The 23,339-nt window shown below is 37.9% G+C and overlaps 19 protein-coding genes across 19 annotated transcripts; 10 read left to right on the forward strand and 9 right to left on the reverse strand.

Annotated features, from left to right (window-relative positions):
• Window positions 1–47: 47 nt before the first annotated feature.
• On the forward strand, window positions 48–2,240 carry NESG_00713 (uncharacterized protein; the record flags this gene model as incomplete). Its single annotated transcript, XM_053048357.1, has 1 exon — window positions 48–2,240. The coding sequence occupies one exon, from the start codon at window positions 48–50 to the stop codon at window positions 2,238–2,240; it is 2,193 nt and encodes a 730-aa protein (XP_052905117.1).
• A 447-nt stretch (window positions 2,241–2,687) lies between these two features.
• On the reverse strand, window positions 2,688–2,996 carry NESG_00714 (uncharacterized protein; the record flags this gene model as incomplete). The annotated part of the gene is made up of 1 exon (XM_053048358.1): window positions 2,688–2,996. A coding segment is annotated over one exon (309 nt), but the record flags the coding sequence as incomplete, so codon positions are not given.
• Window positions 2,997–3,577: 581 nt separating this feature from the next.
• NESG_00715 (uncharacterized protein) lies at window positions 3,578–4,414 on the forward strand (the record flags this gene model as incomplete). The annotated part of the gene is made up of 1 exon (XM_053048359.1): window positions 3,578–4,414. One exon carries the CDS (start codon window positions 3,578–3,580, stop codon window positions 4,412–4,414), a length of 837 nt encoding a protein of 278 aa, XP_052905119.1.
• NESG_00716 (uncharacterized protein) lies at window positions 4,371–5,504 on the reverse strand (the record flags this gene model as incomplete). The annotated part of the gene is made up of 1 exon (XM_053048360.1): window positions 4,371–5,504. The coding sequence occupies one exon, from the start codon at window positions 5,502–5,504 to the stop codon at window positions 4,371–4,373; it is 1,134 nt and encodes a 377-aa protein (XP_052905120.1).
• A 531-nt stretch (window positions 5,505–6,035) lies between these two features.
• Window positions 6,036–6,917, reverse strand: NESG_00717 (uncharacterized protein; the record flags this gene model as incomplete). Its single annotated transcript, XM_053048361.1, has 1 exon — window positions 6,036–6,917. The coding sequence occupies one exon, from the start codon at window positions 6,915–6,917 to the stop codon at window positions 6,036–6,038; it is 882 nt and encodes a 293-aa protein (XP_052905121.1).
• A 515-nt stretch (window positions 6,918–7,432) lies between these two features.
• Window positions 7,433–8,464, forward strand: NESG_00718 (uncharacterized protein; the record flags this gene model as incomplete). Its single annotated transcript, XM_053048362.1, has 1 exon — window positions 7,433–8,464. The coding sequence occupies one exon, from the start codon at window positions 7,433–7,435 to the stop codon at window positions 8,462–8,464; it is 1,032 nt and encodes a 343-aa protein (XP_052905122.1).
• Window positions 8,465–8,556: 92 nt separating this feature from the next.
• On the forward strand, window positions 8,557–9,240 carry NESG_00719 (uncharacterized protein; the record flags this gene model as incomplete). The annotated part of the gene is made up of 1 exon (XM_053048363.1): window positions 8,557–9,240. One exon carries the CDS (start codon window positions 8,557–8,559, stop codon window positions 9,238–9,240), a length of 684 nt encoding a protein of 227 aa, XP_052905123.1.
• A 338-nt stretch (window positions 9,241–9,578) lies between these two features.
• Window positions 9,579–10,037, reverse strand: NESG_00720 (uncharacterized protein; the record flags this gene model as incomplete). The annotated part of the gene is made up of 1 exon (XM_053048364.1): window positions 9,579–10,037. The coding sequence occupies one exon, from the start codon at window positions 10,035–10,037 to the stop codon at window positions 9,579–9,581; it is 459 nt and encodes a 152-aa protein (XP_052905124.1).
• A 48-nt stretch (window positions 10,038–10,085) lies between these two features.
• On the forward strand, window positions 10,086–11,687 carry NESG_00721 (uncharacterized protein; the record flags this gene model as incomplete). Its single annotated transcript, XM_053048365.1, has 1 exon — window positions 10,086–11,687. The coding sequence occupies one exon, from the start codon at window positions 10,086–10,088 to the stop codon at window positions 11,685–11,687; it is 1,602 nt and encodes a 533-aa protein (XP_052905125.1).
• A 276-nt stretch (window positions 11,688–11,963) lies between these two features.
• NESG_00722 (uncharacterized protein) lies at window positions 11,964–12,980 on the forward strand (the record flags this gene model as incomplete). The annotated part of the gene is made up of 1 exon (XM_053048366.1): window positions 11,964–12,980. The coding sequence occupies one exon, from the start codon at window positions 11,964–11,966 to the stop codon at window positions 12,978–12,980; it is 1,017 nt and encodes a 338-aa protein (XP_052905126.1).
• Window positions 12,981–13,329: 349 nt separating this feature from the next.
• Window positions 13,330–13,794, reverse strand: NESG_00723 (uncharacterized protein; the record flags this gene model as incomplete). Its single annotated transcript, XM_053048367.1, has 1 exon — window positions 13,330–13,794. One exon carries the CDS (start codon window positions 13,792–13,794, stop codon window positions 13,330–13,332), a length of 465 nt encoding a protein of 154 aa, XP_052905127.1.
• A 461-nt stretch (window positions 13,795–14,255) lies between these two features.
• Window positions 14,256–14,483, forward strand: NESG_00724 (uncharacterized protein; the record flags this gene model as incomplete). Its single annotated transcript, XM_053048368.1, has 1 exon — window positions 14,256–14,483. The coding sequence occupies one exon, from the start codon at window positions 14,256–14,258 to the stop codon at window positions 14,481–14,483; it is 228 nt and encodes a 75-aa protein (XP_052905128.1).
• A 373-nt stretch (window positions 14,484–14,856) lies between these two features.
• On the forward strand, window positions 14,857–15,819 carry NESG_00725 (uncharacterized protein; the record flags this gene model as incomplete). The annotated part of the gene is made up of 1 exon (XM_053048369.1): window positions 14,857–15,819. One exon carries the CDS (start codon window positions 14,857–14,859, stop codon window positions 15,817–15,819), a length of 963 nt encoding a protein of 320 aa, XP_052905129.1.
• A 535-nt stretch (window positions 15,820–16,354) lies between these two features.
• On the forward strand, window positions 16,355–19,024 carry NESG_00726 (uncharacterized protein; the record flags this gene model as incomplete). Its single annotated transcript, XM_053048370.1, has 1 exon — window positions 16,355–19,024. The coding sequence occupies one exon, from the start codon at window positions 16,355–16,357 to the stop codon at window positions 19,022–19,024; it is 2,670 nt and encodes an 889-aa protein (XP_052905130.1).
• Window positions 19,025–19,287: 263 nt separating this feature from the next.
• On the reverse strand, window positions 19,288–19,746 carry NESG_00727 (uncharacterized protein; the record flags this gene model as incomplete). Its single annotated transcript, XM_053048371.1, has 1 exon — window positions 19,288–19,746. The coding sequence occupies one exon, from the start codon at window positions 19,744–19,746 to the stop codon at window positions 19,288–19,290; it is 459 nt and encodes a 152-aa protein (XP_052905131.1).
• Window positions 19,747–20,206: 460 nt separating this feature from the next.
• NESG_00728 (uncharacterized protein) lies at window positions 20,207–21,043 on the reverse strand (the record flags this gene model as incomplete). Its single annotated transcript, XM_053048372.1, has 1 exon — window positions 20,207–21,043. One exon carries the CDS (start codon window positions 21,041–21,043, stop codon window positions 20,207–20,209), a length of 837 nt encoding a protein of 278 aa, XP_052905132.1.
• Window positions 21,044–21,054: 11 nt separating this feature from the next.
• Window positions 21,055–21,264, forward strand: NESG_00729 (uncharacterized protein; the record flags this gene model as incomplete). Its single annotated transcript, XM_053048373.1, has 1 exon — window positions 21,055–21,264. The coding sequence occupies one exon, from the start codon at window positions 21,055–21,057 to the stop codon at window positions 21,262–21,264; it is 210 nt and encodes a 69-aa protein (XP_052905133.1).
• A 339-nt stretch (window positions 21,265–21,603) lies between these two features.
• On the reverse strand, window positions 21,604–21,999 carry NESG_00730 (uncharacterized protein; the record flags this gene model as incomplete). The annotated part of the gene is made up of 1 exon (XM_053048374.1): window positions 21,604–21,999. One exon carries the CDS (start codon window positions 21,997–21,999, stop codon window positions 21,604–21,606), a length of 396 nt encoding a protein of 131 aa, XP_052905134.1.
• A 312-nt stretch (window positions 22,000–22,311) lies between these two features.
• Window positions 22,312–22,893, reverse strand: NESG_00731 (uncharacterized protein; the record flags this gene model as incomplete). Its single annotated transcript, XM_053048375.1, has 1 exon — window positions 22,312–22,893. The coding sequence occupies one exon, from the start codon at window positions 22,891–22,893 to the stop codon at window positions 22,312–22,314; it is 582 nt and encodes a 193-aa protein (XP_052905135.1).
• Between the last annotated feature and the right edge of the window lie 446 nt (window positions 22,894–23,339).

Genomic DNA, 23,339 nt, shown 5'->3' on the forward strand with positions numbered 1-23,339 from the left:
TCTATTTATTTTTCAGCATACATTTAATTTGCTTAAATTTTATTAGCATGTTCACACAGCCTCACGATAAAGAAGTTTTCAGAGATAGCAAATTCAACAAAACAAGCACTGCGCCTTCTTTGAGTTCTAAAATACACCGGCCCTCTGATAAAATGGATAAGGATGCGCGAGAGCAAGAGGTGTTTAGGAGGCTACCTGCGATTCCCACAATTCTGGAGCAAGATAAAACAAGAGAGGAGGAAAGAGTGTCGCCTCCTTTGTCTTTGAACCCGGATGTAGAGTACTCTTCAGCAGGGTCTTCCTCCCACAAGTTAATTCGGTCAAGCATGTACACTATCCCAGCAGACGAGGACTTGTTTGAGCTAATTGGCCTTCCAATGCTTATTGTGGCGCAGCCATTCAATGACTCTGTGGCTGTCCCTGAGTACCGGGCAGACTATCTGTACAAGTGCAAGGAGTGCGGGTCATTCCCAACAGCAGCACAGGAAGACGGTCTTCTAAGAGGGCAGTCTGAGAATACGTGCCAGTTTAAGTGCGCCATGTGCGGGTGCTCAAATGAAATAGTGTCAGAGTGTCCGTCCCTTAAGGAGCATACAGTCGAGTACATATGTGAAGATAGTTGTGCAAAAGACAGAAGCTGGTACGCCTCAGACAACCTTCCTAAGTCTGGGATGGCAATGCCTTCTTGCAGGAAGTGGAAGGAGCCGTGCCTTATTTTCATGATAGACTGCTCTGCCTCCTCTCGAGGGAACACAGGGTATATTGAGTTTATGAATGGCATGCGGAGTATTCTGGGGTCTAGTGATCTTTCTCTGTTTTACAGGAGATTTGCAATTGTTTTGGTAAATGAAGAAGTCTCTGTGGTTTCTGACGGGGAAATGGGATATGCTTTGCACGTCATGCATGATGTAAAGGGAGACTACGGTCTGTGTGCTCCTTTGTTTATTGAGACAGAGAGTCTGACTGAAGAAAGAGTTACTTCACTGGTGCAGCTGATTGAGGGAACACCTTCTTCGCAGTTTAACATTGCTGGGGGCGTGACTGTTGCTGTTCAGTTGGCTGCATACACAGGTGGCTGCAAGCTGATGGCCTGGCTGGGAGGCAGTGAATACTCTGAGGTGCCTGAGCAAATAGCGCAGACAGCAGTTGACTGCGGTGTGTCCATCTGTGTGTTCACAAGCCCGCACAGCAAGCTTAGCAAGCTGTACAAGACAGTTATGTCAACGGGCGGGTCAATTGAAAGAGACGGCATTTCTGTGGCAGTGGTGGAGAAGATCATGCAGGAGTCATTCTTCAGATGTGCTGTCCGTGTGGTCTGCAGCAATGGAATTAAGAAAAGAGCTGTCTACAGCAGCGGATCATCTGAGAATATATCAATGATCTCATTCCCTGTGATGTCTGCATCCACTGCTTTTTCTGTGAGCTTCTCTGTTGAAGACTTCCTTAAGGAAGGATCTTCTGTGCACATCCAGTGCATTGTGGAGTACATAAGCTCAATGGGTGAGAGCAGAGTCAGAATCATAAACATATCTCTGAAGGCAAGCAGAGTGATGCAGCAGATATTTATAGGAATGGCAATGGACACAATGTTCTGTGGAATGTGTAAGTATATATGCTCTGACCCAATAAATATGGTAGAAAATGTAAGAAAGGCAGAGACTTCCATGGTGACAGCACTTTCTTTGTATAAAAGATCCTGTGCAAAGGACACGTCTCCATCACAGCTGGTGCTTCCAGACACAATCAAGGGTCTTCCTGTTCTGATGCAGGCAGTCCTTAAGTATCCAAAGGTGCAACTTGGGCCCTCTGTGAAGATTGAGCTTGCGTGTGAGCTTATGCCTCTTCCTGTGGACAGGACATTCCGAATGTTCTATCCCCGGCTTGTAAAAATATCCTCCCTGTTCACAGTTGGGGGCATTGATGATCTCATGGGGGAGAGACTCAGCATGCGGACCCTGGACTCTGATGAGAGCTATATCATGGACACAGGGTGCAAGACTATTCTGTGGTTTGGGAAGGATGCAGTTGACTATATTGATGAAATGATTCAGAATGAAGTTGTTATAGCTGCCCTGGAGAGACTTAAAGAGACCTATGGAGTAGAGTTGAAGGTCACTCACTGCATCCAAGGAGAACTTGATGCAGACTTTATTGGGTACATGGTAGAAGACCAGATGGGTGGATATCCAAAATACCAGGAATATTTAGGATCTCTGCATGGGAAAATAGTTAAAAAATAAACTAGCACATTTAAGTATTTTACAATTACTAAGCGGCCCACTGGCCTTATTTAAGATAGCACTGCCATACTGAAGATGCCTTATTTCTCCAGATAAAAGACCATTTGACAACTAAAATATTCATGCACCATGAACTTATAGTACTTCTTATGAGACAAAAGTCATATGAGTTTACTAGTGATAAAATTACCCTTAGTTAATTCTAAGCGTATAGAGTGACTATTTCTTGCAGTGCTCCTTAAGCTAAGACAGTCACATATATACGGAATAACCCAAAGTGCCTGCAGGCCGTAAGCCTGGGCCAATAAGGATATCAGAATGAATATAAATTATCTGTTTATTCCTGATTATTCCGTTACTTATTTACTTCTCTCCTTTGGATAATACGTTTTTGTGCATTTTTCCTTGTGAGTCTTTTTTCAAGTTGTTTTGCATTTATCTGCAAAGTTACTTTAATATATTCTGTGCTATTTTTATTAAAGAGTTCTCTAGGATAGAAATAACTTTGCTTTTTATTTCTGTGAGACTTTCTGTTTCTCTTATTGCTTCTTTTATTTCCGTGCACTCTTCTTTTGTTATAAGCCTTTGTCTTCTCATTTCTTCAATCTCCTTGTATGTTTGTGGCTTCAAGATGGTTGCTCTTCTTTCTTTGTGCTTGGTCCCTCTGACGTGATCTATCCAGCCTCTGGGGGTTTTGTATTTTATTCCTGCCCGGCACAAAGAGCAGTAGAACTTCATAAAAAAGAAAGTGTTCACAAGTAAATACGAAGAGTTTTATTCCAGAAATAATTCTATCACCAGAAGACAGCCAGAATATACAAAAAGCACAAAACTACTTTATATTAATTATCTCACATTGGATACACATATTCTAGTACATTAAAATATGCAAAGATAATATACAGACAAGACCACTTATACTAGACAACACTGGGCAGAATTATTTAGTAAACCATCTTGTACTGAGGCATGACCAAAACTAGCCAATAATTGGACTATTATTTCCAATCAGTAGAGAATTTCTGGATTATTTTAGTGAATTATATGTGCCCTTATTACATTTATACCGGAGTAAAACTGTTATATGCAGTATCTTTGACAGATTCACTCCTAGAAGCTCTTCCTAAGATATTTTCACTGTGTATAAGCTCTTTATATTCTGGCTATATCAGTTATAATTGCAGTAATTTGTGCTTCAGATATGGTGTCTGGTAATTTTGTTCTTTTTTAGAATAAAGTGCCTGCAGGGAAAGATAATTTAAGGCTTACTTTTTTGCATAAATTTAGAAGGAAAAGCCTGCGTAAATATCTAAATTTATTTTTCAGATGCGCTTTAAATGGAAAAAACCATAGAAAGTGGCTTAAAATACGTGGACAATGGGGTTAATTCAGACAGACTAATTGTTCTAGTAGGAGGCCTGGGTGATGAACACAATGGATTTTATTCAATGGATATAATGGAGTTTGGGCAAGAAGAAGGGGTTAGAGTAGTTAGTCTGGGCCTGAGATCTATGCCAGACTACAATTACTATACGATAAACAACGATGTGGAAGATCTTCAAGTATTTTATAAGGAGCTAAGAATGAAGGAGTACGCGTATGTTTGGTTTATTGGGCATTCAACTGGCTGCCAGATCCTTATGCTTTTTGCATCTGCTGTGGCACTCAGAGACTCTGAGATTATTATCCTGCAGGCTCCTGTGAGTGACAGGGAATATGAAGAAAGTAGAAATAATAATCTGAAGAAGTCGCTTGGTATTGCAAGCAAGCTCAGTGAAATAATGCGCTTTGAGAATGCAAAGAATGACCCAGACCTGGACAAGCATCAAATGATACTTTATTTACGGCATAATGACACACCCTTCAGGGCAGACAGGTTTCTGAGTCTTTTCCAGAAGGGAGGGACTGAGGATTTCTTTTCCATAGGGCAGGCAACAGATCACATTAATGCATGCAATGCGAAGGTCTATGCGATACTCAGTTTATACGATGAATACGTAGTCTCGCCAATTGATGAAATAGAAGAACATCTCAAAGGGATCCGGAATATGCAGAAAGTGTACAGAATAAAAGCTGACCACGGTCTGCATGAGGGCTTTGATGAATTTATATCTGTGCTGCACGAGATTATTAGTCAAACGGGCAGAGAGACAGGCTTGGAAGTATCTCCATAAGGCTCTTGTTATCCAGGACTGCAAAGCAAGAGAGTGCAAAGAACGTATGAAGAAGATCTGGTGCGCTGCCCGGGCGGTCTGCGTACCCGCCTTCTTCTGACTCGCATGATTCAATATATTGCCGCACAGAGGATAAATCAACATAACCAGATTTTCCCATAATGGAAAGTGCAGAGTATGCCCAGTATGTGCTGCACAGGTCTTCGTGTTTATCCACCCGACTGGAAAAACCTCCCTTTTTGCTCTGCAGCAGGCTAATGGAGACGGCAGTCTCCTGTATACCTACTAGACTAATCTCTCCCATAAGAAAGAGAGAGGCAAGCCCACAGAACGTGTTTGCAGCGTGTGATTCACAGCCAGGCATAGGTCCAATACCGCCATCTATATTTATGCACTGCGAAATGTAGGTGCACAGAATTCTTTTCATTGGGGGAAGGATAAAGAACATTTCAGGGCCACCCAGGGACAGCTGTGCAAGCAGATGCTTTGATGTGATGTAGCTGCAAATATACCGCATATCCAAATAGGAGTTAAACCCAATGAGTTTTTCATCTGTAACTATTTTCTCTAAGTATGCATTGCACATGACAGAATTAAGAGTCTTCTCTGGTCTTCCTCCTTTAAGTGACAGTTCATTCGATGAAGATGACTGGGAGGTGTTATCAGAGGATTCTTCTATAAGGTCCATCTCTAGCTCATCGATTCTTTCTTGCACTGTAAAGGAGCCTGGTCTTCTTGTGTCTGGTATTTCTTCCTTTTCTTTGTGATTGTCTGGTGCAGGCGGTGCAGGGGAAGATTTACCTATTCTTCTAAGGATATAAAGTATTTGCAGCGCAGAAAGTGTGAAGAGAGGATTTGAGGGATACCCTGGCTTGGCACCAAACCCTCCATCTACATTCTGGCATGCCATTGTAAACCCTCGCACGGTCTCTGATAGCTTTTGAATCTCCCTGAATTCCTCCAGAAGAAAGAGGGAGCCAATTGCCCAATACAAAGTGCTTATGCGCATTGGCTCTGAAAGACAGAAGAGTCTTGTCTTTTCTGTTATGCACTGAAGAATAAACTTAGTGTGCTTATTATTTTGCGCCATGCTGTGCTTCTAATTTAAGCAAAAATCAAGTGAATAAACACTTTCATTTAATTTCTGAGATCATTAAAGAAAGAATTCAGATCACAAAAACATTCTATTTCAGCAGATAATTCATCTAATCAATTGGTATACGGGTAGTCTGCATGGTATATCTGTCCATAAATATGCACTAATTCTTTTTAATTTCGTGAACACTTTTGTACTTCTCTGTGGATAGAATGGACTATAGGTAAATCCAAGGAGAAAAATCTATTTAAGCTTAAACTAAAGTAAAATCCCCCAGAATGCACGAATACCAAGAATCTTATAATTTGGCAGGCTAATGAACTCTGCATGAAATTCAGGAATGTGCTTTCCCTTAGACTGCTTCCAAAGTATATATTATTTCAGTCACAAGCTGCTTTGTGAAGTATAAATTGAGCTTAGTATTATAGTAAAATTTAAACCACAGAATAAACAAGTAAATTACGCATATAATCTGAATGTAGCCATGAACTATTTATTTAGACAGTTATTATGCGGTCTTATATTTTAATTCAGCTCAACGTACTCTAAGGCTGAAATCAAGAAGAATAGGTCAGCTCCATATGAGATAAAGAAGAACCCAAATATCATAGTAGCTAATAGCACTAATTTGGACTTTTTTATAGACGACGTATCATACTTCTTTTTCAACTCATTCTTTAAAGAGCCAAATATCAGGAAAAGTGCCGTGAAAAGTGCAATAAAAAGCTTTGTAAGAGACAAAAGGGCTGTTGATAGAAGATAAAGCTTAAATGTGCTATAAATACCCCACACTAGACCTATTGCAATAGCTGCAAGTGTCAAGACTCCATAGTAAACGATAATTACGAGTTTGGATCTAGTGAATCCCTGGGTATAAAAGAAATCCTTTTCTAATAATAAATGGTACATTATTGATAACAAATAATTAATAATAATTAGAATTATAACATAAGTTATCTTGTCATACTCTTCCAACCACTTTTTAAGACTTTCGTACATAATATATTCATGGCTATTTTTAAATTCTGCTCTTAGAATAATCATAAAGAACATAATGTAGTGTACTAATGAAAGAAAAAGCGTAAAAGGAATAAGGAAGTCCGCATATATCATGGTAATTACCTTTCCTAGGAAAGAATGTTTTTCTTTGGTAGGCTTCACACTATTATCATGTAAACTAATAATTATCCCAGTTGAATTAGCCTCTTCTACACTATTATCATGTAAACTGACAATTTCCTCAGTTGAACTAGCAGGCATATTATTTGGTTTAGCTTCTACTCCACTTTCAGTAGTCGCATTGGGCAAACTCACATTTATAGAAGAATCTATAACTTCTTGCTCGTTTATAAGCGAATAATACATTAAAAATTTTTGAAAATGAGAATATAAGATAAGGCAAAGCATTTTTATTAAAAATGTATGAATCTATGGAATTTTGTGAAAATATCTGGCCATAAATTTACATATTTTTAATAAAATGCTTTGTGAAGGGGTTCATTCAAAAATTAAAGAATACTTGTAGATAGAAATATTCGGTGAATTTTGGTGATTATTCCAGTATAGTATTATGCAGGGTGCAGATTATCCAGATGTAAATTCTTTTCTCTTAGAATACATTCTACTCTGCAGTGTGTATTTTTCAAAAAAAAGACAAGTTATAAAGCACCTTTAGAGTACTATGGAGGACATGGTATTTTAACACTTTGTTACACCATGAATTGCTAGAGAGCTTCTTCTGGTTATTTCACTTGCATTACTATTCTGGAACAGTATGTGATTACAACGTGATTAATTTGGTTATTCTGCTGGATATCTTGGACAGTACATTATATTAGCCACACAGTATTATTCTGTACACCACAATGGAATCATTTCTTTCCAAAAAACTTCTGCTTATAACCCGAATTATTTGAAATTTTATGCGAGGAAAAACATTCTACACGCTGTGCATCCCGTTGGTTGACATATACATATATAACTCGGATGTTATAATAGACCTAGGAATAGAGCCAAATGCAATGACCCTCTACCAGAACATTCAAGAAGAAGGGCAGAAGATTCTCGTGCAGTACGAAAATAAATCGAGCAGTTCCAGAAAGTATTATGGAGGCATGTCGTACAATACATGTGCAGAAATTGCAAAGACGCAGGGCTCTGCATGCGCTGTTTTTTTAGGTCCATTCTCAACAGACGAGTTGTCTATGTCTGTCTTTGAAAGGGCAATTGCTGGTGAGATTAAGAACCTAACGATATATCCAGAGTATATAGACAGTGAATCAGGCAGATCTTATGTGATCCCAAAGGGCTCTAATAGGGCAATGATCACGAAAATAAACGAAAAACAAGTCATCTCAATGGGGCTTGTTGAGAGGTTTATTAGTCTAGTAAAAGAAGGAAGCACAAAAGAAGATGATGCCTTGTATCTAGCAGGCTACACAGTAGAGCAGTCCACAAAAAACCTGGAATATCTACTCGATGAGAAGAATCTTCTTGGTGCCAAGTACACATTAATATTCAACCTTGCAGACCCAGGCGTATTAAAGCGGTCGTACAGAAGAATAAAGAAATTCATTGAGAAGTCAGATTGGATAATTGGGAATGCAGAAGAGTTCACTGAGCTGTTCCATCAAGAAACCCAAGAATACCCAACGGATAGAAACTCACTTCATGATTATATTGGGCGTAGGTTTGACTATGCGGTAGTTACAGATGGAAGTGGCCCTGTAACAGTATATGCAAAGATCGATGGGAAGAAGTGCGTGCTAGTAAAGCAGCCAGAAGACATTAAAGTAAAGAACCCAACAGGCGCAGGAGATGTTTTTGCAGCCACTTTCTTCTCGCACATTTTAGTTGATGCATCAGATGTGCAGGGTGCCTTGGATTCTTCTGTGGCCAGAACTAGTGAGTATCTGACCAGACTAACTGGGCGTATGGAAAATAATCACGTATAATTTGGTCTGTGACAAAGTGCCTGGTCCAGGTATATTTTTCTCTTCCATTAATCTGGCGTCTATTAAATTTCTGTTCTGTATTTATTTTTAGAATGAGTGGAGGATTTAACAGAGCACTTTCAATATTCTCACCAGACGGCAGAATATTCCAAGTGGAGTATGCGCAGCTAGCAGCAGAGAGAGGGTCACCCGTGATATTCTATTCTGACGGGAAGAGTATCTGCGTGGCAATTGAAAAAAGAGCCGAAAGTAAGCATAAAATACTCTCAGACCTGGACAAGTTCAAGGAGGTTGAGACAGGAATATATCTTACATTTGCAGGAATATGGCCAGATAGTCTTATAATAATAGACAAGGCTATCTTTATAGCCAGAGAGTATGCATACAGAATAGGCGAGAGAATAGATATAATGAAGCTTTCTTTGGAGCTAGGGGACTTTATGCAGAAGTACACAATAACAGGAGGATATAGGCCATTCGGAGTGAAGGTTGTTTTGTTTGGATTCCATAAAGACCAGCCAGTTATTTCCATGATAGAGCCAGATGGTAATTATGCAATGTACAAAGGAGGTGCAATTGGCACAAAGAGCGACAGAGCAGTTAAGGAGCTGGAGAAGGCAGAGGACACTCCTGCCATAATTGCCGTAGCAAAGACCTTATACACTGTAGCACAGAAGGATGCAAATAAAATGTCCCTATTCCAGATTACGCCAGAAGTAGCTACTATACTTACTACAGCTGAAGTATCTGAGATAATCGAATCATTCAACCAGTAAAAGTATCTCGTTACACTTTATCGTGCTTATTTCTATTCTTATTTAATGCCAGCTCTTTAATCTTTTCTATTTTCTGGTTCTTGGATTATTATTGGTCTATTAGTCTATTCTGCAAATATTCTCATACTTTGCCCCTTTTAGTCGTATTCCTGGTGAAACTGTCTTTTTCTCTTCCCTCTTATTTTTCTTCTTTTTATGCTGCAGTCAAAGTGCCGTGTACCCGAAATATTTATGGAGTGCAAGAGACAGCAAGATGCAAGTGCCCTAAGACAGTGCAATGTACAAATAATAAAACCAAGTGCAACGGATATAATCTCATAAGATGCAGTATTTATTGCTTATTGCTTCCCTGTTGAAAGAACAGAAGTGAAGCACTTTGAGCAGAAGGATCCATCTGCATGGTTTGCCATAAATATTTCTGGACCGCAAGTTGGGCATACCTTCTTAAGTATCTTGACCTGGCCGTCCTTGCTAACATCAAAGTGAGACAGGCATGCAAGCTTTCTCTTCTCCTTTACCACTTTCACTTTCTTTGGGGTGGTGTATGCCTTTCTCTTCTTCTTCTTTCCTCCTCCTCTCAGTCTCAGCACTAAGTGGATGGTGCTTTCCTTCTGTATGTTGTAGTCAGAAAGTGTTCTTCCATCTTCTAGCTGCTTACCTGCGAAGATAAGTCTCTGCTGGTCAGGGGGAATTCCTTCCTTATCTTGTATCTTTGCTTTTACGTTCTCTATTGTGTCATTGTTATCGACTTCTAGTGTAATAGTCTTACCAGTAAGCGTCTTTACAAAAATCTGCATAACTGGGGTTATAAAAATTAAAACTAAAAGAGCAAAAAATAAATATAAATGGACACGCTTAGGAAGTTTCTGCGGGTAAAAAGAAAGTCTGAATACATAACGGACATAGGAAAGATAAAGATAACAAAGCGTGATAAAAGGAAGATAAACCGATTTAAGAACAATCAGTCAGTTGGGCCCTTTGTAATTGAGAGACCAAATCTGAGTGTCTTTGTGTGTGATACACGCTCTGAGCCACTTATCTCACGAGTCACTACGGAAGAGGTTGAGGAAACCCTGCGCAGGCAGAAGACATCAGAGAAGATTTTCCTGGAGAAGCACAAGAGAAGACACTCCAGAAGAAGAAAAGAGACGGTTGAAGATTTGGAGGATCTTTGGGGAGACCAGTCTGGAAACTCAGAAAACATGAATAGAAAGCTGAGCAGAAAGACAGAGAGACCAAAGGACACAGATGCATACGACCAAGATGACTTAAACTTGCGCACGGACAGAGAGGGCATCTGGAAGCACGTCCACTTCTACAAGGACTCTATAAGAAGACCGAGAGTCTACCAGGCAGAGCTTGAAGGACTCTACAAGAAGCTCTCTCCCATTAAGGTGAAGGTGCCTGCAGACACAGAAATACCGACGAAGACGTACACAGATATTGTATACAAGGAAAATCTAAGAGATGTGACAAGCATGGCATGCGGCATCTACTATATCGCAGTGCACAGTTCATCTGTCTCTATAAGAGATGCAGACGGGTACATGCCCATACGAAATGTCAAATTAGTGACAGAGACAGAAGACGTGCTGATCAGATGTGCATATTTGTCGCCTGATGAAAGCAAGCTAGCAATAATTACATTTGGGCATGGGGTAATTATATGCGCAACTGACAGGCTGCTTAACTCATCAAATGAGAATGAAACCATAAATATTAACAAAATCTCACAGGAGAACCCAGCAGACGCAAAGGAATCTGCAAGCTACGAGGACTGCTGCAGAGTGTTCCCAGATAAAACATTCAGAAAGGGGGCATGGCACAGGAGAAGTATTTACTTTGCAGGAATACTGCACGGGAAAGTGGTCATCATAAATACAAAACAGAAGAAGGCAGTTGTCTTCTATAAGGGAACACAGAACATCCAGCACGTAGAATTCCATCCAACAAAGAGCATTCTTATTATGATGGCGCCTTCTTGCATTCTGTTCTACGGGCTGTCTACTAAACGAAAGGACAGCAAGAAAACAATCTACCACATAACAGCAGCAAATACTCTTTCTATTTCACTAGGCACAGAGACAATGTACATTGGTACGGCTACCTCTCAGGTTCAAATATTCCAGCTCACAAAAGAATTCGATGCAAAGTTCATTCGTGCAATATACACGCAAGATACGCCCAAAAGAATCTCTTTGCACAAGAAATACGGATACGCTGCTGTGTTTGATGGATCCCCCACCTTTTTAGTCTACGGGAATGGATCAAACACAACACTGCCTCCAATGGAAAGAGCAGGGGCCATTCACAAGTACACCCACCCATACAGATCTGGAATATTCCACGAGACCCATCCGAAGGCGCACTTCACTCTGTCTAATAAGCTGAATACACTCTACCCAGAATATAATCCAGTTAGTTCTGCTGCCATTCCGGCATCTTAGTCAGGTTATGCTATAAGCACCATCTAGCAAAGCTATTATACTCCCTGGCATAGAATAAATATAGATAATTAGAGTATTTTTGTTGTATCCAGTAGTCTAATTAGGCTTACTCATAGAGTCTTATAGAAAGCACCATATATGCATATATGTATTTTCTTATGTAACCTACGTAATATTCTATTTATAATGCACTAATTTTAGTGTATCCTGCAATTCACTCATTCTCTGAGTATTCTTGCAGTAATTTCTTCTAAATAATTCGCAATAATAATTATTATGTTTTCAGGCCCAGTGAAGTACATTGACGAAGAGAGGTTCTGTGAGGAATATGAAAAAGCCGAAAAGAAATTAAACGAGTCAGAAGATTATGACTCAGCAGTTAAATTAATCAGGCTTAACTCAGAGGAGTACAAGGCATTTGGCATAATAAGACAACAAATCTCTTCAATAAATTATTCCGACCAGATTAGCCTTACACAAGAGATCATACGCTCCAATCCTAACTCATTTTGTGCATGGCAGCATAGAATGCACCTGCTCCTAAGGACAGACTCCCTGGGAAAGTCAATTTTCACAGCAGGCACGTCAGATTTAGAGTTCATACACAGTGTTCTGCAGACTAACCCTAGGAACTTTCATCTGTGGGTGTATATCTCGCTGATTTACAGGTACTCTGAGGATATTGTTCATGAACAGCTATCAAAATGCATCTCCAATTATAGCGCGTATTTTGGTCTTATTGAAACACAAGCATTCGAGAAAATTTCAGAGACAGAGATGAAAAATATTATTTTCACAGACCCAGAGATTTCTTCACCTTTTGTGTTCATTCGGATGGTGGAAATATCAAAGAGACTGAACAGAGGCAATGCATTTTTGATGGTCTACCCTGGAAAGATGGATATTTACTTGGGGGTTTCAAATAAAACACGGGTCTATTTGGAGTGTAATGAAAGAACAACCGAATACTTAGCTGATTTCAAGAAAATAATCACAATAAACCTCTCAAAGGAAATGAAATTTGAAGATATTTCTTCATTCATTATAAAGACAAAAGGACAGAGACCAGTGAAAATAGACCTAAAAAACGAGTACATCCCAGAAGTACCTGCGTATATTGACGAGTTTCTATCAAAGTATGAGTCTGTGAATGCACTAATGACAAAGCTGCTCTTCACCATATCAGACACAGAGAGGCGCAGCGTAATAGAAAGCCTATTAAAACTAGATCCACGCAGAAACCAAATGTATCTGGAGCTAAAGCAAGGATATAAGATATTCAGAGGAAATTAGTAAGCCCATAAATTGTAAAGCCATAATACACCATAGAAGTAGTAATTGCATATTTCTTATTGATCTAATCTTTTGTTCAGTTTCTTTTTAATTTGACTGTTTCCATGATAGCCATATTCTGTCTATTTTATCATGCATACTTGCTCTTGAGTTATGATAGACTCTGATGTACCCTAGTGCTGCAATGTATGCACTTTTTTTTTATGAAGATAAAATGCTCTCTTCTGAGTTCCAGAATATTCTTTAAAATAAATGCACTTGACAACTGCACCATCTTATACTACGCCTTGCAAACACAGAAACCTAGGATACATACTGTAGTAAGCCTTATACTCCATAAATAATTTATTTATTTTCCAAGTGACATCAGGATGGAAAGTGGGTCTCCTCCGTTCTCCTTTAATAATCTAATGGACTCTTCGCGTGATACTCCCCCTTGCTCCATTACTACTTTAATGTCTTCTTCTGTTATGTTCTCAGCCATGTCCTTCTCTTCTTCTGCTTTCTCTTCTTCCTGCTCTTCGACATTCTCTTCCTCTTCACTTACTTGGGCCTCTTCTTGTATTTGCTGTGCTTGGAGTCTTGCCTTTCTCTTTTCAGCGGCTTGTTTTGCTGTTCTCTCGGCTAAGTCTAATGACCCCAGAACGAACACCATGTTAGTGTTCTTGATGTGGTATGCCTGGACATCTCTAATGGCAAATTGTGTTCTTTGCTTCATTAGGTAGAAATCCTGCAGTCCAACCAACTTCTCCATTGGAACTGTCTTCTGGATGGTTTCTACTAACTTGTTTCCCTTTTTAAGAATTTTATTCATGGGGTAAAAAAGAACATAATTAATTATAAGAATATTATAATTGTGTTAGGCAGCAGTTATCAAGTATAATTGCACTAGGATCCATTTGATTATTAGGCAACTTATATATGTGCATGCTGGTTACATGCCAGATAATATCTGCAAACAGTTAATTTACTTGTGAAAAACAGACAATTCAAAGCGAAAAAAGCTGAAAATTCCATGGCTTAGTGTTAAACTGCCATTCCCCACAGAACACCTATACACTAGTCATCTGCCCAGGATATTTTAAGACATTTATTCTGAATATAATTTATAACTGCCTACTACCCAGGCGAGTCCTAGCCAATCAGTTATATTCTAATCAGTTAGCTATAGTATACGTTATCCCTTGCATGTCCAATAAAACACGCCAGTATATATTGATTGGTTCACTTTGAAATGCATATTATTAATTGGATATAGATTAAGGAGTATTAAGGATGCTGGAAGAAAGAACAAAAGAGAGTGAAGGAATTGGCAATTTAATCAAAGAACTGTCAGAGAGAAGACGAAAAAGAAAAGAAATTTCAGCAAATTTGAAGCTAGTTAAAAGAAGAGATGTCTTTGATGAAGAAGTCAAACTGGATTCCATCTTCACAGAAAAAAGATCAAAAAGCATTTTGAAGAAAGCATGGACTAGAGTGCAAGGATTATGGACACATAAATGAAAATATTTTGAATAAATTTAGACTATTATTACTAATAGATTAATTGCAAACTATTTTTCTGGAATGCACTAATATAGAACTCTGTGCATTGGTGCATTAGCAAGGCTGCAATGTTTTGTAAGAAGACTCTCCAATTTATTACTATACTATGTATCAAATATCCTGCATATGTTGATTTAATTTAGTATGACTTTAGAGTGAGTCTTCTGCCTATTAATATTCTTGCTTTTTTGTTCTGTTGCAAGTAGAAACATCCTTTTGCATATTATGTTTTAGAATGTGTTTTTATATCCTCTGTATCCATGCACTAATTTGCATGAATATGGCACAATGTTTCAAGAAAGCTATTTATGAATGAAATAAAGTACAGAATATGAATATTTCATTAAAACTAGCTATAACCATATTTATTGTGCAGTGCGTAATTAGCACTGTTTCTGCAAAGAAAGTCCAGGCAGACCTAAGCCACAACTACGACAGCCAGATTCTGAAGGTCAATGAGACAGAAGCATCTGGAAAGAGTGGAAATAAAAATTCAAAAGGAAAGTGGCACAAGTCATCCCTTCTGGGCGGCAGAAAAGGCAAAGGCAAAGGAGTAAAATTAACTGCTGAGCCAATGTCCTTAGATGACAGCTTCATCTCAAACTCTAAGCAGATTAACCAAATGAACAACTTGCTAGATGAGAAGCCCCTGGAAACATCAACCCACAAGAAAAAGAACAAGTCTACTAAGGCACACACTGACTCAATGGCTTTAGAGAGCAGTGAACTCTCCAAAAACAAGCTTGGTATGATGGGCAACTTCCTGAACGAGAAGGCATTAGAAGCAAATGCCTCTTTCTTAGCAGAACTTCTTGAAAAAGCATCCCCTTCAAGTCCTATAAGTAAATTAGCAGGATTTTCTCCAGACTTTGAAGATGAAGAGGCAGACGCAGAGCCAGCCATCATCGTTAACTCAGAAAATCTCCCAAAGAAGAAGGCGCCTCAAGCAAAGCCAGTTCTGGACCTGCCAGTTGTTCGGCCAATATCCGGCGCTGTGGCTTCAGAATCTCATCTAAATTCAAAAATACCTTCAGAAAAGAAAACACCAGTAAAGAGCCAGAAGCCAGAAGTACCTGAAAACTCAGTAAACGCTTCCTCTGCTATGAAAAGCAAGTTGGAAACTATGCAGAAAGGAATGGCAAGTCTTTTAGAAGAGTTTAATGTCTTTAAGAACATGATCAATGAAGCTGAAAATGAAAAAACAGCAAGTGCCAGCCACCCAAGCCACTTTGGACATAAAGCACCTGCCTTAAACAAGAAGAAATCTACTGGTACATCAGCTAGAGAATTATAAGAGTTCTCTTAACTGAAATTAAGATACTCCATAAGATAGAATAAATTGAAATCTTAAGACCTTTTATTTATATGTGGTAAATATCTATTAGTATATCTTGCCAGTGTCTCTACTAGTAGTAATTTTAAATAGATTTTATCTTTAGTTTTCTAGTAGACAACAGAAAATATCCTTGACTTAGAGTCTACCATGAGCGTATAAAGTGGATTTCATAAATAAAAATACAGTGCATTATCCAGGAGCATTCATAGAGGTCCAGAGCCTTACTAGACAGCATTAAAATCCTAGGAAATTAGTCACACACACTTGAAGTAAAGAAGCTTAATATTCAGGGAAAACTACATTAGTAGCAAGATAATGACTAATTGAGTGTTTTGCAATTATAGTTTAAGCGTCTATACACATGCAAATACACGTTATATTGAGTGATTTTAAGTGAAATATATTGATCAAAATCAAGCAACCAATAGAAATGCCTTACAACTCCCTCTGAGTTTATCCGTTACTATATATTAAAATTGATTTATTTTATTTAATGAAAACGCGTTATTCTGTTATTTGGATCAAGGCAGTTGCCTTAATTAGTGTTCTAATGATGAGCAGGCACAGAGCAGACATGACATTGGACGAGGTGGAGGCCACTCTGAATTTTGAAATTACAACAGATGCAACACCTATAAGAATAAACCCAAAGGGGCCTCTCAACTTCCTCAGAGGACTCATCTACCAGAAAATGGAGTGCATGTACAACAAAAGATTCTTTTCACCAGAAATTAATACAGAGTACAAATTAGAGGAAAATCCAGACGATTTTGACCTAGAAAATTTCTATATATACACTAGAAACAAGCAGATGGACAAAGCATATACAGCACTGCCAGAGAATAAAATGGATGTGTACACTGAGCAGTACCATAATCATCTTATTGAGCTATTTCCATCGCCTACTGGTGACATAAGCATTGAGACACGCGGGATCCAGTCCTTTGTTCAGTTCCTTCGGGCTAAAGATACAGAGGAGCACTCTTTGCAGATTCTTGCTATGCTGCTTCTTTTCTCAGAGGGAGTGAGGATTCCCATTGACGTTAACAGCAAGGAACTGAAGGTGTATGAAACAGACAAAAAAGACAAAATATACTTCACAGTGTCCATGGAAATTCCATGGCTAAACCTTGTGGAAGACAAAGTACAAACATCCCAACAAAAGAAGGTTAAACAAATGATCAGCTTTTTCAAGGAGTATGCAACCGATCCGGAAGTACTTAGCATGATGGAGGAAAAGTGCTCACAAGAGGAGATTGCTACAGGAAAGTTTCTGAACAGTCCTAAGTTTCTGATTCAGTCATATATATTCGGGTTTATAGATACTGCAGACCGCGCAACTGAGTTTATTCAGACTGTACACAGTATGATGGAAAAATATGCTCCAAAGACAGAAGCACCAAGCAAGAACGACTCAGTATACGACAGACTGTTTAAACCAGCTGGGACTATAACAGGCACAGACTGCATCGTCTTAATGAAGAAAACCCAAGAGGTTTTAAACACATATCGAGTCTTTCCATTTGCAAACAGCACAGAGCTCCCTGCATACACATCTGTTCCTAGATACAACAGGGAAGCCAAAGAGTTTTCTACTAATCGACTGGAAAACTACAGCAACTGCGTAGAGTGTGTGATTCTTTCTCTTTTCTGCTGCCTAACATATGACTCATCTGATTATAAATGCAAAACTGATCATATGGGGGATGTCTCTTCTAGTCTGAAAGAATTCTTCGCCCCAAAAGAGAACAAGTCATTTGACACAACAAAAGTTGAATTCCAGAGAAACTGGTGCAGAGTCGTTGCAGACCTAGATGAGCCTAGTATTGCATACTGCAAAGGAAGAAACGAGCTAGACACTGGGATTTTGAATATGCTTATGGTTATTATTGAAATAGTAAAGGCCCCCGAAGATGAAAAGAAGAAAATACTTGGCTTCTCAGAGAGTTTAGAGGAAAAAAGCGGGAAATTAGAGGATGAATTATCTAATGCTATTCAAGAGTACACAAATACACTACTTACACGCCTATCCAAGACAAAAGATGTAGAAGTGCAGTTCTCTGAGCTTAAAAGCGAAAAGTGCAAGAATGGAAGATATGATGTGCTTGGAGAAATTTCCATGTCATTTAAGCAAAGTAACATTAAGAATACAATAGTTTTGTGCATATCTAAAGGACACGGTAGTGTTTATATGGAGCCAACTATTATGAAATTCAAGGATGACCGAATAGAAAAAATGAATGAAATAGCAAGCAGCTGCAAAAATGGGACAGCATTTGTTGAAAATCTGTTTGCTTTATACGTTGACTATGAACTTCGAAAGATCGATACGTTAAAGAAGAGTGAAGTGTTTATGAAAGCAGAGATACAAAAAACCATTGATAACAACTTTGCAGACATCAATAGGCTACTTCTCATAAAAAAGATCAATACCTTTGAATATGCGAAGGAGTTAGTCACCTGCTCTACTGTGTATACAATAGACCAAGAGTTATCTCCAAAGCATCCTCTTATTCGCTTTATGTCTAACATAATAGGAAACATGGAGCTAGATAATGTAGCTATTCAGATAGACATGATTCTATCAGCTGGATCTACAGACCCGCAAACGGACATTAAACTCAAATATCCAAGGATAGATTTATCAGAAGCCTACTATACCAATTTGTGTATTTACTTCAATCATGAGAATGTTGTTAAATATCTGCTAGATTGTGATGTAAATATTTTGAGAATATACGTCAAATGCTTTGTAGACCATATGAAGCGGGAATATAGGTTCGACCTTGATAGATCATTGGACTCTATAACAAACAGAGGTCTTTATAAATATATATTTAGATATGAAAACATGGAGTACGCTAAGATGTTTGTTAATTATATGATAAAATCATATCCAGACGACAAGGAGGCAATAATAACCTCACTACATTTTCTATGGATTGTATATCTCTGCTCAGAAAAAACACCAAATGAAGAGCTAATTAAGGCAAACTTCCGTGCAATTCACGAATACATTTACATCGGTAAAGAATGTAATTCGTTCTATAGAGTTGATATGCTGTGCGAAAGGGCTATTCATAACTCAAATTCTGAAAGTGGCCTGATATGCAGAAGTGCTGGAGATTTTAGCAGGTTTTTCCAATCTATGCATGCTCTTTAAAGTAAACAAAAATAAACTCGATGCATCTTAAGAACTTTTCTTGGTCTATACTGATATTCTCAATAAAGTAGCTACACTAGGGCGCATTTTGCAAAGAATAAAAAATGCAAAATATTTAAGACAAACTCACAGCCAGAGTAGCAGCCAAAGACACTCTCAACAGAGAAAAAAGCATTTTGCACCAAGAATTATATTTCTAAAGAATTCTAAGACTAGAATAAATGCAATAAATGGAATGAAAAATACATAAAGCTATTTATTCTTTATTCTACTGAGATTGATCTATTTCGTGGACACTCATCTTCCATATATATAACAAGAGTATCGTTCTCTATTTTAGCTTTGTCCACTCTTTTATTGTTTGCTATTGTGATTGTTTTTTCTACATTTTCAAAACTGTTTACGGCAGAACTCTTTCCAGAAGAATCCCTTGCAGTAACACGTATAGTTAAAGTCGCATTTTCTGTTTCACCCACGCGCTCCTCTATTTCAATATCATCTTTTTTCACGTTTTGTGGTAAAGGTAGAATATGCTTTGCCTTGGTAGCCTCCTCTTTTATCTCTTTATCTATTCTATCTGTTTTGTCTTTTATTTCTTTTCCCATTTTGTCTAGATCCTTTTTAATACTATCTCCAATACTGTCTGCCATGAGCCCTTTAGTATCTAAGTCAAACCGCAAAGGATTATTAAGATCCATATGGTCTCTAGATAATCCTGACATTCTGCATAAATCTTTGTTCTTTTTTTATATACGGAACACGCTAGTATGGTGATTAAAAGGTGAAACATTCTTTAGAATAGGCAAATTACCATTTATTCTAGAATGTATATCTAGTCTATTTTAGACAGTTTTTATACTATGCAGATCGATCTTACTAGCCAATCTTTCTTGGTGTACAGCCTACCGAAACATATTTGAGAGCTCCAGAATACTCTTCTCTATCCAGACACTTTATTCAAGGCCTTCGTACTTCTTAACTAGTATATTTGCTAAGATAGCGAATTTATAAAAGACTATATCCAAGATTACGTTATATCTCATGTTATTCCCAGATATACATATACTCTTCTACCCCGCCCTCTCTCCTTTTTATACAAATATTCTGGAGTCGTAAAATAAACTGGCAGAAGAGCACAGGCCCCACTAAATACTGTGCGACAATAATAACAACCAGAATTTATTATAAAACAGTGACTACTAAGCCTTTGCTCCTAAGTGAGTCTACTGTGGCTAATGGTACAGGGGTCTTATTGAACTCAATATGCTTTAAAGTATCCTCGCAAGTAGAAACTAGGTCATATATCTTTATGGGGTGAATTCTGCACCCAATTAACTTCACAGTTATAATAGGATGCCTTCTTAGCTCCTTTATAATCGGCATGGTCATTTCTATTCCATCAAAGTGAATAATTCTAATAATAGGAATTCTTTGCACTATTTTATATGTATCAAAGTATCTTAAGACGCACGTATAGCACTTTCTTGCGTCCCAGAAGATAAGAATGTTCTTATCTGCAATTCTTATACGCTGTACTTTAATATTTATTAAGTCAACGATTTTATTTCCTATCTGTCTTACAGTGTCCCCCAGTATATCAATTGATCTGGCATTAGAAAAGTATTCCTCTTTGTACTTTATTGCATCAACATTATTAAGCACAACCGACTTTGCTTGCTCAATTAATTTCCACAAATTATCACATAGTTTTGTGTTTTTAATGCGGATGGAATTAATTGTACAGTTACTTAGGGTTCCCTTTGTTATGTAAATATTATTCATGTCTAATATGCTTATTTGGCCAGATAGCCGTGATAGATTTAATTTATTCCTGGCTTTAAGTCTTTTCCCTTTCTCCTCTGCAGCAGGAATAGGATAGATCCCAAGTGCCAGATACTTTGATAGCTTATATGGAAACCAACCGGAGAACCCCTCAAAGTCCTCCCAGTTTACCTCTGGGGTGTCAGGTGCTTTTACAATGGGAGGATGGTCTGGCTGTCTTCCAGAAAGTCTTTTCATAAAAAATTTAAATGCTTTCTAAGTCTATCCGGGCAGTAAAGAATGCCAAGTCCCTTGAGACAAGCTGTAATAAAACCTACTCTGGTGCAATACGCATAGATAGAAGACTAAACAGCTTTGTTAATGAGACCATTGTAAGAGGCGAGAGCATAAGATACATTATATTATCTGAGGAGGAGTTTACACGAGTTTTAGATGCTGAAAAGACTGAAGAGGGATAACTTTCTCCAGATATAAATCAGAGAAAGAGACTAATTTTGGTTACACAAGAAGGTGAACTTTATTCAAGCTATATTGAGCTGCATCTCATTTCTTTAGTTTGTATTTCTCATGTTTCTTTGTATAGTATAAGAGACAAATCTAGCTAATCTATACATAGATATAACCCGAAGGTAATTTTTGTTATATTTATTCACTCTAGCTTGGTATTTAGCTGGATTTTGCTATATAACAGACTCTTTATTTAGTTTAGCTATTCGGCTATGGCTTGTTAGAATTGGGCTATATTTATGCCTATTTAGCTATATCGCAATATAGCCATCTTTGTCCGTTATAGAATTCTATATCAGGGACAGAAGTACCTTGCTGTATGCACTCATTAAGCATACAATTATGCCACCGCACACGCCAAATACTAAATACGGCGTGGTAAAGTCTGGGATTATTGGCCTATTAAAGACAGATGTGGTTTTAGAAGACCCATCTGCATAGACTGTTACTACATCTGCAATATGAAGCCCTGATTCAATCTTTAGTGGATGTACATTCCTTATCTTTATGCGGTAGTTGATTTTGGCTGCACTTGGGCTATCTAGAACTATAAGACTGCTACCTGTGGGCCCAATAGGAAGAACATTCTCAGAGAATTGAATGCCTGTGAGCCCGTTGCTCTCTACTTCAAGCACTCTGTCCAGAGCGTATCCTAGTGATTTAATAATTAAGTAAGGGACCTTCATGCAACACGAAAAAACATTTCATTAATTATCAGAAATTAAATTAGAATGAAATGCCACTCTATAAAGAACTCTAGAAAAAATAAAGTATGTACTATGTATTGTGAAATAAAGCAGCAAAATACCATATTATTTCATGCATCCTAGAATATAATGTATAATCCAACTATATACAATAATAACAAAATATACTCATAAATAGTGCTTTATTACCACATCCCATTCAGAACTTATTGCAAATAGCCTTATAATTCATTGCTTCTTATATGTATGCTAGTAGGGCGTGTGTGAATAAACACTCCCTTGTGTCTCCTACTATTTCCTCATAACCCCCATTTCTTCTGTTATTTTCCCTAAATCTGCTACTGGATATGCTTCATATGTTGTATTTACTGCCTTAGGAAGTATTCCAGTGACTGTCCCACAGATGCATAGGTAATTTACCTCCCCAACACCCTCACTTCCTGTTAGTCTGATTGTTAGCGTGTCAACCGACTTGTTCTTACTCGATATGTTAATATTAAGAAAATGATCACTTAGGATAGAATGTTCACTGGACTGGGATGCTTTCCGGCTGTCTGGCCGTGATGTTTTAGGATTTTCTAATTTCACATATAAATTATTTGTAAATACTTCTAGCTTACTGAATGTACTTTTTATCTGTAGATTGGTTAGGGACACTTTGCAGTTAAATGGAATCTTGACTAATAATCCTTTACTGTCTTTGGAATGGCAGGAAAATGGAATGTCTTTAACAGAATTGCTGGCTTTAATTATTTCAAGTAGAGATCCTTTTTTGGCTTCATTAATAACCGATATTTTATCGATCTCCATGTAAGGAAAAAGCGACTTAATTGGAAGAAGATCTGAGCAGGCGCACTCTCCATTGCATGCCATGAAAATAAAAAAAACAAAATATAGAGATTATGTGCAAGAAATTCTAGTATATTAGTCACATGTTATGCAGGTATATGCCAAGCCTTGTTATGTGTGCAATAAGCTGCCCTCAGGATACATTGCAGAAGAATAGTCTTCCCAAAAAGTGTCAAATCACTTGCTTTTTGTTCGTTTTACATTGCTGGCTTCTTGCTGAGTCTATATATTAAACCTTTCCTTGTCACATCAATAGATGAATGGGTCTCTAAACTTTGTCATTTTTTTGATTTTCCCGTGCTCTTCTCATTTTAAAATAAAAATAAGCCTTTCTTTGACATATTTATATAAAAAGTATTTAAGAGATATTTTTTTAGTTAGCTATATAAAAGTAGAAAATACTATAGAGAAAATTAACCACGTTGAAAATTAACCACTCTCATCATATGGAAGCACAAGCAAATACCAAA

Source organism: Nematocida ausubeli (assembly GCF_000738915.1).
Source record: "Nematocida ausubeli strain ERTm6 chromosome Unknown supercont2.2, whole genome shotgun sequence".
Classification (NCBI taxonomy): Eukaryota; Fungi; Microsporidia; genus Nematocida; species Nematocida ausubeli.